The sequence below is a fragment of the Micropterus salmoides genome, unplaced genomic scaffold (assembly GCF_014851395.1).
Source record: "Micropterus salmoides isolate LMB-PRFRI ecotype aquatic unplaced genomic scaffold, ASM1485139v1 Ms_hic_scaffold_4, whole genome shotgun sequence".
NCBI lineage: Eukaryota > Metazoa > Chordata > Actinopteri > Centrarchiformes > Centrarchidae > Micropterus > Micropterus salmoides.
The window spans coordinates 497,572-511,152 of NW_024043372.1; the positions used below are offsets into that span (position 1 = coordinate 497,572).

Consider the following 13,581-nt stretch of genomic DNA (forward strand, 5'->3'; position numbering starts at 1 on the left):
CGCGACAACAGAAGACGCCTTCTGTGTTCCCTCCGAAACGTCCTCCACAGTCAGATACAGATGGAACCTGGACACAGGGTTTACTCTGTCCCCACGTCCCTCTTCTAGCCTCATCCTGCAGCTCCTCCTGGTGGATCCCGGCTGTTCCCAGCAACGGTTCCCTCCGAGTGTCTGAGCTCCTCATCCTGTCTGTAAGGATGAGGAGCTCAGACGCCTGCCAAGGAGTCCTTTCCTTTCATCAGTTTAGTCACCAGCCAAAGACCACAGGTGAGGGTTGGAACTACGGTCAGCCGGTAAATCCTCCAGGAACTCCTGCTGAAACAGTGCTGGCTCTGATCCTGACCGCTGGATCTCATACCAACCACTACAGACTTGCCCCCAGACGCGACCCCAGATCAGTCCCGGACGCCTCAACGCTGAGTGAGCCGTTTGGACGTGGTGGTTCCGCGGTTCCTCGGGGATCCTTCACCGTCTGACAGCAGTCTCAGCTTGAGTTAATCCCTGCTTCCCTCCGGAGTCGTCTGACAGTTTGCCAGAACCTGTTTGAGGCGACCTCCTCCGCTGCCTCTCGAAACTCCTCCCACAGCAGAGTTTTTGCTTCTGTTACCACCGAAGCAGCAGCAGCAACTCCGGCCTCGTGAGACCCGCCTGCTGTGTGGGGGGGGCAGAACTCCTCCTTCAGCCTGATGGCGTCAGGTTCAAGACCTTGTACTGCAGGCTCTAAACGTGCCTTCTCTGGGCTTCAGGGAAAACTCGTCTGCCAGTGGAAGTTAGAAATCAAACGCCTCGACTGGGCTGAGGAAAATATTAGTGTTTATATTAATATTAAATCATTTTAATGGTTGTGGCAAAACTACAAATGTCAATACAAATAATAATAGTTGTTGCAGAAAGAGCTTTTCCTTGCGTCCCTGTGAAGAACAATTTGTTCTGGGATATTCAAACACAAGGTTATTCAGTAATAATGAAGACAATGTTTAGTGTTTAGATCTGACAGCGAGGAGTCGAGCCCTTCACAGGACTGCTGGGTCGAGCAACAGCGCCATCTAGTGGCAGGTAACGGCTCAGTCAGCTTCAACAAGCAGCCCGTTCCTGACATTAGATCCAGCACCTAAATATAATCCTGAAGTAAAGACAGACCTGCTGATCCACACAGAGAGGAAAAGAATCTTACAGAGACGTCATGTGACGTTTGGCTGCGAGAGTTTAAAGAATCTTATTGTTCATTTAGCTTACAGCTGCTTCGTACGTCAGAGGTCGCACGCCTCTGGAGCAACCACGGGTTAAGTGTCTTGCTCAGGGACACGTTGGTGGACGTGTCGCAGTGGGAATCAAACCCAGGTCTTCATGTTTCTTATCCACTTGTCCATCGCCCCTTCAAACAGAAAAGCTCTCAACATCAGCTAAGAGGGAGCTGATCATTAGCTAGGCTAAGCTAACAGGGCAACATGCTAACATCAGGTGAGCAGGAATTCTGCACAACTTTCAGAAATGATTCCAGGAGAAACTTTTAGACTGAAGATTTTTCCTCTGACTCTCTCTCGCCGTGTCAGTACCAATTACAGTAATCCAGTTAGAGCATCTTAACTCCTCACAGCTGAGAGCAGAGAGTCAGGCAGTAACAGGTGGCAGGACTCCTCCTCCTCCTCCTCCCGGTCAGACTCTGACTGCTTCAGCTCAGACCGACTCTCTTCCGGCTCAGGTTTGGTTTGGTGTTATGAAGCTGCCTCCGCAGAGGGCTGAAGAATGGGAGCCGTGTATGGAAAGAAGGTCAGTGCAGCTCTGTCGTTGGTCTGAAGGCTGTTTGTTTGTTTTCACAGTACTTTTGTTGGCCACATGAAAAATTCCTCTACAGTTTCCAGACCGACTCGAAGGACCTGGTGAGAGCGACGACTCGTTGACTCGTGGTTGTCAGAAAATGTTGATGTTCAGTTTCTCATTAAAGTTATTTTTGAGCCCAAATCGCAAAGATTCCCTGAGAACGCCCGTAAATCTTGGAGCTGTGGGGCGGGACACACCTGTTGAAGCAGGGTGACCAACAGCTGACGGCGGCGGCATCTGAACCGGGTCATGTGGCTGCAGCGTCCCGCTCGACTCATGAGCCTATTTTTAGTGGTTCCCGTCAGCAGCAGCAGGTGGAGACGAGGACAGACGGCGTTTGTGTTGGTCACAGAGACGAGTTATAAATGTTTTCCTTTGAGTCCATAAGCAGGATTTAAAAGGAGACTCTCATGTTCGTCTCGGCACGTTTACAGAAAGACGCAGCGTTGCGGAGGTCTGTCAGCTGCTGCTCCACTCAAAGTACCTTTTAAAAACCCCGTTGTGCTGCGTTCACTGGCCTCGTCCTGCTTCACCAGCAGCTGCTCGTGCCGAGGCTTCGGGCCGCCTCGTCCTGCAGGTCTGAATCAGTACATTTCAACACCAGACACGTGAAACCACAGCCGTGCGTTCGAGCCCCGTTTCACCTCCACAGCGAGACCCAGGCGGACGTAGAAACAGCTTAACCATGACCGGGAGTCTGCTCCACCTGCACTCCTGAACCGAGCTCGTTCACAAAGATCACATCCTGACCGAAGGGACAGCAGGCTCCGGCCCAGAGGCTGTCAGAGGCACTGAAGGTGTTCTGCTCCACTCCAAGGTGTTCCAGAGTCTGCTCGTGTAGTCCCACTCCTCCAGTCGCTTCACAGCCCGTGCTCCGACCAGGATCTTCTGCACAGGAAGGGTCGTACTGGGGCGCAGACCAACGCCTTCGCACTCCCAGCTCTTCACAGATGGTCGCTCGGTCAAGACCCCATTTGAACTCACTGGCTACCCTTTGGACATGTAGTCAAATTAGCAAGAATAAATATGCAACATCCTGTTAGACTTTCAAAATAAAACTAGTGGAAACATTGTGAACCGTCGGTGAGATTTAGGTGTCTGTGAAGGTTCTCAGTCATCCAGGTCAGAGTTATCCAAGGAAGGTTAAAGTCAAGGGCAGCTGGACTTGGTTCAAGATACTCGAAGACGTTTCATCCCTCATCCAAGAGACTTCTTCAGTTCTGACTGACTGTCAGGGAAACTCAGCTGTTTAACTTCTGTGGGAAGGAAGATCCAACTCCTCAGGTCAAGGTTACTTATATCTGAAGGACAGAGGACACTTGTTTGAGGACCACCAGGTGCACATTTTAGACAGAGAGGATGGATGGTTTGAAAGAGGTGTGAAGGAAGCATCTACACCCGGGTTGAGAGGCCGTCGCTTCTGAACTGAAGTCCTTTGGATGAGGGATGAAACGTCTTCTAGTATCCAGCTGCCCTGGACTTTAACCTTCTTTGGATTGGTCAGGTTTAGGCACCAAAACATCTTAGTAAGGTTGATGAAAAGATCATGGTTTGGGGTTAAATAATGTTACATAACTTTAATAAAAAGTCAACATTAAACGTTTTGCTCCAAACAGGAAATGAACATCGGTCTCTTTAGGGAAGTCCAGTTTCTGGCCCATCGTCCATCCCGACCACCTCATTTAAAGGGTTCATAATTTCAGGGTTGTTCCAGAAAAGGTGTCCATGATTTAATTTAAAGAACACCATGTTTCTGTCAGACTGCAGCTCCTCTTCTCAACCTGCGTCACCGTCTCAGCTCCAGAGAGAAGCAACTCACTTCTGTTGGACCTTTGGCAGCAGGCGGACGTCCTGTCACTGTGTGTTTCTCCACACTAGCCGCTATTATTATATTACTATTATTATTATTATGCTGCGTGTTACTGCTGGTGACGCAGAGAGGTTACTGAAGGAAAGGCTGGACCACAATCCAGCTGTTCAGTTCAGGAGCAGAGTTTTCTGTGGGAGACGGGAGCTTCTTCACTTTGCAAACCTGCTACATGCACAGAAAGATTTATAACAAATAAAGGAGAGAGGAGACAACTAAAAGCAGATTATTAAGCTGTTTCCACATCATCGTGTGATGTGAGCTGAGACGAGGGCCGGTTTCATAAAGATCCAGGATATCATCTGCTGTTAGATTTTACTGACCGCTCCACTTCTAAGAATCGTTTTCATGAAGAATCTTCTTATTAAACTCAATTTCTCTTCTTCTGCACGCTCTCTGTGGGATTTTTAGTTTGACTTAAGAATGATGTTAAAATGAAAGACTGAAAATTATTCATTTGCATCTTTATAGAAGAAATATTACTGTAAATTAAATATATCTGTTTTTAGTTTTGTCAATGTGAATGAAAGCTGGTCACAGGTGAAAGGCAGCGGGAAGTAATTAAAACACAGGAAGGGTTCGTGTGAACTGGTGTGAGGAGGAACACACTGGTCTGAGAGGACAAACAGAGCAGAGTATTTTCAGCTGTGGGGACGTAATCAGAAGAAGGAGTGACTCTGACAGATCCAGGATCAGCCTGATGTCCCGAAACACAGGAAACATCTGATGTGGATCAGGAGTGGGTTAAATCCAGCTCGGACCGGAGAGGCAGATTAAGACCAGCAGAGAAAATCCTGCAGCTAAAAATACAGAAACAAGAGGCGAGTGTGTGTGTGTGTGAGTGGGGGGTCTTACCTTATATTCAGTCTGACTTTTCATTAACCCCCCTCCCCTTAGTTACTGTTGCTAAGAAGTCAAGTTTATTTGAATCCTTTATTAATCCCACAACGGGGGAATACACAGTGTTAGAGCGGCAAAGACACGAGATAAACAAACAAACAATGAGTTTAGGTAGATAGAATAAACAGGAAACCGTTGTAGCGCTGCTTATAAAGTCTGACAGACCTGCAGGTACCTCCCCTGACCCATCACTCAGGGTATGGCAAACCACCTTCACATTTATTCCTTAAAACGTACTATTTTTTAATTACTAGTAACTATTTGCACATTTTTGGCATTGAAACCTATGTGGCTCTGCAGTTTAGATGTGATCCATAGTAGGTACTAGTAGTACTATTTACATACCAGTGCCTGTTCCAAAAGATGCTCGTAACATTTTCATTCATACTACTAATTTTTTGGAGTTCTTTTTTTGTCTTGATTATGGCAAACCATTTTAATTTATTTATTCCGTAAAACTTACTGGTTGCTATTTAAATGCTACTAGTCAAGTGAAGACAGCTAAAATGGGCCAAAGAAGATTTGAGCTTTATAGCGCTCTAAAACTTTACAGCCGATCACAATTACTGATTTTGAATTGTTGCTGCAACACTAGTTGACACGTAACAATAGTTTTGATTGGTCTGAGATTTTTGTAGTGGGTGGGGCAAAGCCTAGTGAGGGACGTCAGAGAAATCCTGTGGGACAGGAGCTTGTCATGCTAAATTTCACTCATCACCAATAAGGCTGATTCTTATTATCATTTTAGCTGACTTCACCCATTACTAGTAATTCATTCCATTTTAGTAGTATCTATTCATTAGGTTCCAGTATCATTAGGTTGTAGTATCTATTCATTAGTTTCTAGTATCTATTCATTAGGTTCTAGTATCTATTCATTAGGTTCTAGTATCATTAGGTTGTAGTATCTATTCATTAGGTTCTAGTATCATTAGGTTGTAGTATCTATTCATTAGGCTGTAGTATCTATTCATTAGGTTCTAGTATCATTAGGTTCTAGTATCTATTCATTAGGTTCTAGTATCATTAGGATGTAGTATCTATTCATTAGGCTGTAGTATCTATTCATTAGTTTCTAGTATCTATTCATTAGGTTCTAGTATCTATTCATTAGGTTGTAGTATCTATTCATTAGGTTCTAGTATCATTAGGTTGTAGTATCTATTCATTAGGCTGTAGTATCTATTCATTAGGTTCTAGTATCATTAGGTTCTAGTATCTATTCATTAGGTTCTAGTATCATTAGGTTCTAGTATCTATTCATTAGGTTCTAGTATCATTAGGTTGTAGTATCTATTCATTAGGCTGTAGTATCTATTCATTAGGTTCTAGTATCATTAGGTTCTAGTATCTATTCATTAGGCTGTAGCATCTATTCATTAGGTTCTAGTATCATTAGGATGTAGTATCTATTCATTAGGCTGTAGTATCTATTCATTAGGCTGTAGTATCTACTCATTAGGTTGTAGTATCTATTCATTAGGTTCTAGTATCATTAGGTTGTAGTATCTATTCATTAGGCTGTCGTATCTATTCATTAGGCTGTAGTATCAGTAGGTTGTAGTATCTATTCATTAGGTTGTAGTATCTATTCATTAGGCTGTAGTATCAGTAGGTTGTAGTATCTATTCATTAGGCTGTAGTATCAGTAGGTTGTAGTATCTATTCATTTGGCTGTAGTATCAGTAGGTTGTAGTATCTATTCATTAGGTTGTAGTATCTATTCATTAGGCTGTAGTATCAGTAGGTTGTAGTATCTATTCATTAGGCTGTAGTATCAGTAGGTTGTAGTATCTATTCATTTGGCTGTAGTATCAGTAGGTTGTAGTATCTATTCATTAGGTTGTAGTATCTATTCATTAGGCTGTAGTATCAGTAGGTTGTAGTATCTATTCATTAGGCTGTAGTATCTATTCATTAGGTTCTAGTATCATTAGGTTGTAGTATCTATTCATTAGGTTGTAGTATCATTAGGTTGTAGTATCTATTCATTAGGCTGTCGTATCTATTCATTAGGTTCTAGTATCATTAGGTTCTAGTATCTATTCATTAGGTTCTAGTATCATTAGGTTGTAGTATCTATTCATTAGGTTGTAGTATCATTAGGTTGTAGTATCTATTCATTAGGCTGTCGTATCTATTCATTAGGTTGTAGTATCATTAGGTTCTAGTATCTATTCATTAGGTTCTAGTATAATTAGGTTCTAGTATCTATTCATTAGGTTCTAGTATCATTAGGCTGTAGTATCTATTCATTAGGTTGTAGTATCTATTCATTAGGCTGTAGTATCTATTCATTAGGTTGTAGTATCTATTCATTAGGTTCTAGTATCATTAGGCTGTAGTATCTATTCATTAGGTTCTAGTATAATTAGGTTCTAGTATCTATTCATTAGGTTCTAGTATCATTAGGCTGTAGTATCTATTCATTAGGTTGTAGTATCTATTCATTAGGCTGTAGTATCTATTCATTAGGTTGTAGTATCTATTCATTAGGTTCTAGTATCATTAGGCTGTAGTATCTATTCATTAGGCTGTAGTATCTATTCATTAGGTTGTAGTATCTATTCATTAGGTTATAGTATCATTAGGTTCTAGCATCATTAGGTTCTAGTATCTATTCATTAGGTTCTAGTATCATTAGGTTCTAGTATCTATTCATTAGGTTCTAGTATCATTAGGCTGTAGTATCTATTCATTAGGCTGTAGTATCTATTCATTAGGCTGTAGTATCTATTCATTAGGTTCTAGTATCATTAGGTTCCAGTATCTATTCATTAGGTTATAGTATCATTAGGTTGTAGTATCTATTCATTAGGTTGTAGTATCTATTCATTAGGCTGTAGTATCTATACATTAGGTTCTAGTATCATTAGGTTCCAGTATCTATTCATTAGGTTATAGTATCATTAGGTTGTAGTATCTATTCATTAGGTTGTAGTATCTATTCATTAGGCTGTAGTATCTATTCATTAGGCTGTAGTATCTATTCATTAGGCTGTAGTATCTATTCATTAGGTTCTAGTATCATTAGGTTGTAGTATCTATTCATTAGGTTGTAGTATCATTAGGTTCTAGTATCTATTCATTAGGTTCTAGTATCTATTCATTAGGTTATAGTATCATTAGGTTCTAGTATCTATTCATTAGGTTCTAGTATCATTAGGTTCCAGTATCTATTCATTAGGTTCTAGTATCTATTCATTAGGTTCTAGTATCATTAGGTTCTAGCATCATTAGGTTCTAGTAACTATTCATTAGGTTCTAGTATCTATTCATTGGGTTCTAGTATCTATTCATTAGGTTCTAGTATCAGTAGGTTGTAGTATCTATTCATTAGGCTGTAGTATCTATTCATTAGGTTGTAGTATCAGTAGGTTGTAGTATCTATTCATTAGGCTGTAGTATCTATTCATTAGGTTGTAGTATCAGTAGGTTGTAGTATCTATTCATTAGGTTCTAGTATCATTAGGTTCTAGCATCATTAGGTTCTAGTAACTATTCATTAGGTTCTAGTATCTATTCATTGGGTTCTAGTATCTATTCATTAGGTTCTAGTATCTATTCATTGGGTTCTAGTAACTATTCATTAGGCTGTCGTATCTATTCATTAGGTTATAGTATCATTAGGTTCTAGTATCTATTCATTAGGTTCTAGTATCATTAGGTTCCAGTATCTATTCATTAGGTTCTAGTATCATTAGGTTCTAGCATCATTAGGTTCTAGTAACTATTCATTAGGTTCTAGTATCTATTCATTGGGTTCTAGTATCTATTCATTAGGTTCTAGTATCAGTAGGTTGTAGTATCTATTCATTAGGCTGTAGTATCTATTCAGTAGGCTGTCGTATCTATTCATTTGGCTGTAGTATCAGTAGGTTGTAGTATCAGTAGGTTGTAGTATCTATTCATTAGGCTGTCGTATCTATTCATTTGGCTGTAGTATCAGTAGGTTGTAGTATCTATTCATTAGGCTGTCGTATCTATTCATTTGGCTGTAGTATCAGTAGGTTGTAGTATCAGTAGGTTGTAGTATCTATTCATTAGGCTGTCGTATCAATTCATTTGGCTGTAGTATCAGTAGGTTGTAGTATCTATTCATTAGGTTGTAGTATCAGTAGGTTGTAGTATCTATTCATTAGGTTGTAGTATCTATTCATTAGGTTGTAGTATCAGTAGGTTGTAGTATCTATTCATTAGGTTGTAGTATCAGTAGGTTGTAGTATCTATTCATTAGGTTGTAGTATCTATTCATTAGGTTGTAGTATCAGTAGGTTGTAGTATCAGTAGGTTGTAGTATCTATTCATTAGGTTGTAGTATCAGTAGGTTGTAGTATCTATTCATTAGGTTGTAGTATCTATTCATTAGGCTGTAGTATCTATTCATTAGGTTGTAGTATCAGTAGGTTGTAGTATCTATTCATTAGGTTGTAGTATCTATTCATTAGGCTGTAGTATCTATTCATTAGGTTGTAGTATCAGTAGGTTGTAGTATCTATTCATTAGGTTGTAGTATCTATTCATTAGGCTGTAGTATCAGTAGGTTGTAGTATCTATTCATTTGGCTGTAGTATCAGTAGGTTGTAGTATCTATTCATTAGGTTGTAGTATCTATTCATTAGGCTGTAGTATCAGTAGGTTGTAGTATCTATTCATTAGGTTTTAGTATCTATTCATTAGGTTGTAGTATCTATTCATTAGGTTCTAGTATCAGTAGGTTGTAGTATCTATTCATTAGGTTGTAGTATCATTAGGTTGTAGTATCTATTCATTAGGCTGTAGTATCTATTCATTAGGTTCTAGTATCATTAGGTTGTAGTATCTATTCATTAGGTTGTAGTATCATTAGGTTGTAGTATCTATTCATTAGGCTGTCGTATCTATTCATTAGGTTGTAGTATCATTAGGTTCTAGTATCTATTCATTAGGTTCTAGTATCATTAGGTTGTAGTATCTATTCATTAGGTTGTAGTATCATTAGGTTGTAGTATCTATTCATTAGGCTGTCGTATCTATTCATTAGGTTGTAGTATCATTAGGTTCTAGTATCTATTCATTAGGTTCTAGCATCATTAGGTTCTAGTATCTATTCATTAGGTTCTAGTATAATTAGGTTCTAGTATCTATTCATTAGGTTCTAGTATCATTAGGCTGTAGTATCTATTCATTAGGTTGTAGTATCTATTCATTAGGCTGTAGTATCTATTCATTAGGTTGTAGTATCTATTCATTAGGTTCTAGTATCATTAGGCTGTAGTATCTATTCATTAGGCTGTAGTATCTATTCATTAGGTTGTAGTATCTATTCATTAGGTTATAGTATCATTAGGTTCTAGCATCATTAGGTTCTAGTATCTATTCATTAGGTTCTAGTATCATTAGGTTCTAGTATCTATTCATTAGGTTCTAGTATCATTAGGTTTTAGTATCTATTCATTAGGCTGTAGTATCTATTCATTAGGTTGTAGTATCTATTCATTAGGTTCTAGTATCATTAGGTTCCAGTATCTATTCATTAGGCTTTAGTATCTATTCATTAGGCTGTAGTATCTATTCATTAGGCTGTAGTATCAGTAGGTTGTAGTTTCTATTCATTAGGCTGTAGTATCAGTAGGTTGTAGTATCTATTCATTAGGCTGTCGTATCTATTCATTAGGCTGTAGTATCAGTAGGTTGTAGTATCTATTCATTAGGTCCTAGTATCATTAGGTTGTAGTATCTATTCATTAGGTTGTAGTATCATTAGGTTGTAGTATCTATTCATTAGGTTGTAGTATCATTAGGTTGTAGTATCTATTCATTAGGCTGTCGTATCATTAGGTTGTCGTATCTATTCATTAGGCTGTCGTATCTATTCATTAGGCTGTCGTATCTATTCATTAGGTCCTAGTATCATTAGGTTGTAGTATCTATTCATTAGGCTGTAGTATCTATTCATTAGGCTGTAGTATCATTAGGTTCCAGTATCTATTCATTAGGTTGTAGTATCATTAGGTTGTAGTATCTATTCATTAGGCTGTCGTATCTATTCATTAGGTCCTAGTATCATTAGGTTTTAGTATCTATTCATTAGGCTGTAGTATCTATTCATTAGGCTGTAGTATCTATTCATTAGGTTCTAGTATCATTAGGTTGTAGTATCTATTCATTAGGTTGTAGTATCTATTCATTAGGTTTTAGTATCATTAGGTTCCAGTATCTATTCATTAGGTTTTAGTATCTATTCATTAGGCTGTAGTATCTATTCATTAGGCTGTAGTATCTATTCATTAGGTTCTAGTATCATTAGGTTCCAGTATCTATTCATTAGGCTGTAGTATCATTAGGTTCCAGTATCTATTCATTAGGTTTTAGTATCTATTCATTAGGCTGTAGTATCTATTCATTAGGCTGTAGTATCTATTCATTAGGTTCTAGTATCATTAGGTTTTAGTATCTATTCATTAGGCTGTAGTATCTATTCATTAGGTTGTAGTATCTATTCATTAGGTTCTAGTATCATTAGGTTCCAGTATCTATTCATTAGGTTTTAGTATCTATTCATTAGGTTGTAGTATCTATTCATTAGGTTCTAGTATCATTAGGTTCCAGTATCTATTCATTAGGTTTTAGTATCTATTCATTAGGTTGTAGTATCTATTCATTAGGTTTTAGTATCTATTCATTAGGTTGTAGTATCTATTCATTAGGCTGTAGTATCAGTAGGTTGTAGTATCTATTCATTAGGCTGTAGTATCAGTAGGTTGTAGTATCTATTCATTAGGCTGTAGTATCAGTAGGTTGTAGTATCTATTCATTAGGCTGTAGTATCTATTCATTAGGTTGTAGTATCAGTAGGTTGTAGTATCTATTCATTAGGCTGTAGTATCAGTAGGTTGTAGTATCTATTCATTAGGCTGTAGTATCAGTAGGTTGTAGTATCTATTCATTAGGCTGTAGTATCTATTCATTAGGTTGTAGTATCAGTAGGTTGTAGTATCTATTCATTAGGTTGTAGTATCTATTCATTAGGCTGTAGTATCAGTAGGTTGTAGTATCTATTCATTTGGCTGTAGTATCAGTAGGTTGTAGTATCTATTCATTAGGCTGTAGTATCAGTAGGTTGTAGTATCTATTCATTTGGCTGTAGTATCAGTAGGTTGTAGTATCTATTCATTTGGCTGTAGTATCATTAGGTTGTAGTATCTATTCATTAGGTTGTAGTATCTATTCATTAGGTTGTCGTATCTATTCATTAGGTCCTAGTATCATTAGGTTGTAGTATCTATTCATTAGGTTGTAGTATCTATTCATTAGGCTGTCGTATCTATTCATTAGGTTGTAGTATCTATTCATTAGGTTGTAGTATCTATTCATTAGGCTGTCGTATCTATTCATTAGGCTGTAGTATCATTAGGTTCCAGTATCATTAGGTTCTAGTATCTATTCATTAGGTTCTAGTATCTATTCATTAGGCTGTAGTATCAGTAGGTTCCAGTATCATTAGGTTCCAGTATCATTAGGTTCTAGTATCTATTCATTAGGTTCTAGTATCTAATCTATTTTTACTAGTAAGAATTAAAGTGTTACTCTCAACGAGCCACTTTACTCATTAATGAATGAAAAATCTACCAGTAACAATGAAAATGTTTCCAGCATCTTTTGGGATTATATTATAACAGCTCTTCTAAAACAGCGTTGTGTTTTTTGGAGCCCTGGTTTGGCTCGCAGGCTGCTGTTTTCCTCCCACCGGCCTGTGTGCTGTCAGAGCTGTAATGTTGCTGTGCGTCCAGCAGGGGGCAGACTGTGCTCAGGTCAGCTCTGCAGCCTGAACTGATTCAACCTGGGGAGGAGCCAGAGCACGAGGGACAGAAAAGGCGCCTTCAGGAACCTTTTCTCAGATCAGACTTCAGCATTCAGGTCACCTCCACAGACCCCCCCTACTCAGAGCACCCCTCCTCAGGACTGGGGGGTCTGAGGGACAGTGAGGTCCTTGTCACCATGTTGAAGCCTGAAGTCTCTCCTAGCAACCAACACAAAGTCTATTCAGTCAGAGGGAACACCGTCCAACTGACCCGGAGTCTGAAAGGAGGCGAGCGGCTGAGAAACACCCGGGGGAGGGGGGACGGGGGGACGGGGGCTTGAAGGTGAAGTTGTTTTGAATGTTGTTAAAGGAGCATTTAAAGGAACCCTGCACTCTCAAACGTTTCTATGATCTGAACAGCTGATGTGTTGTGAAGGAAACGTGTTGTAAAATATGAACTCCACCTCAGCTGGTCTCCAGGTGCCTCCAGGTGTCTCCAGGTGACTCCAGGTGACTCCAGGTGCCTCCAGGTGTCTCCAGGTGTCTCCAGGTGCCTCCAGGTGCCTCCAGGTTCTATTTCCACACTACGTTTCTGTTCTAAAACAGAGTTTTAAAACAAAGTCGATCTCCATCCTCACTGCATATCAGAACTGATCTCTGTCTATGACTGAAAACATCACGTGACCGTTCACGTACACTGGGCATGTGCGGTGTAAACAGGAAGCAGATTGTCTACTCCGCAGCTGCAGAAGAAAGTTCTACTAGAGACGAAAGCAGAACAGCGATGGTGAAGAACCACAGCAGAGATTTCTCTGCACGGAGCGACAGAGAGGTGGAACTGTTACTGCGAGGAACATGGGAGGACAGAGAGACTGTGGCGGCGGGAAACAGACCGGGAGAAGAGTACAAGTGTAGAAGTGTTATTTACACAGTGCAGAATATTTTAATATCTTTGGATTTGCAGTTTCTGTCTGGACGGGAGGAAACGCAGCAGCAGGTCTGAGTTTTCAAGGCAGACGTAGGAGCGTGGGCGGAGCCTTAGTGTCTCAGAAGGAGCTGTGTCTGAGAAATGTCCTCACTGGGTTCTGTTGTTGTGGACTGTTCTGGTTCTGTTCCAGGAAACGGTCCAAACCGACAACAGCGCTCTCCTCCTCCCACCAGCTCTTATATATACCCCCCCCTCCTTCAGCAGACCACCATGGGACCTGAT

The 13,581-nt window shown here is 39.8% G+C and overlaps 1 protein-coding gene across 1 annotated transcript in view; it reads left to right on the forward strand.

Annotated features, from left to right (window-relative positions):
- Positions 1-1,731: 1,731 nt before the first annotated feature.
- The window catches only part of si:ch211-236d3.4 (protein FAM107B), a 28,963-nt gene continuing 17,113 nt past the window's right edge, over positions 1,732-13,581 (forward strand). The window contains exon 1 of the mRNA XM_038697348.1: positions 1,732-1,770. Coding sequence (XP_038553276.1) covers positions 1,747-1,770 — 24 coding nt within the window. The 5' untranslated portion in view covers positions 1,732-1,746. The remainder of the gene's footprint in view (positions 1,771-13,581) is intronic.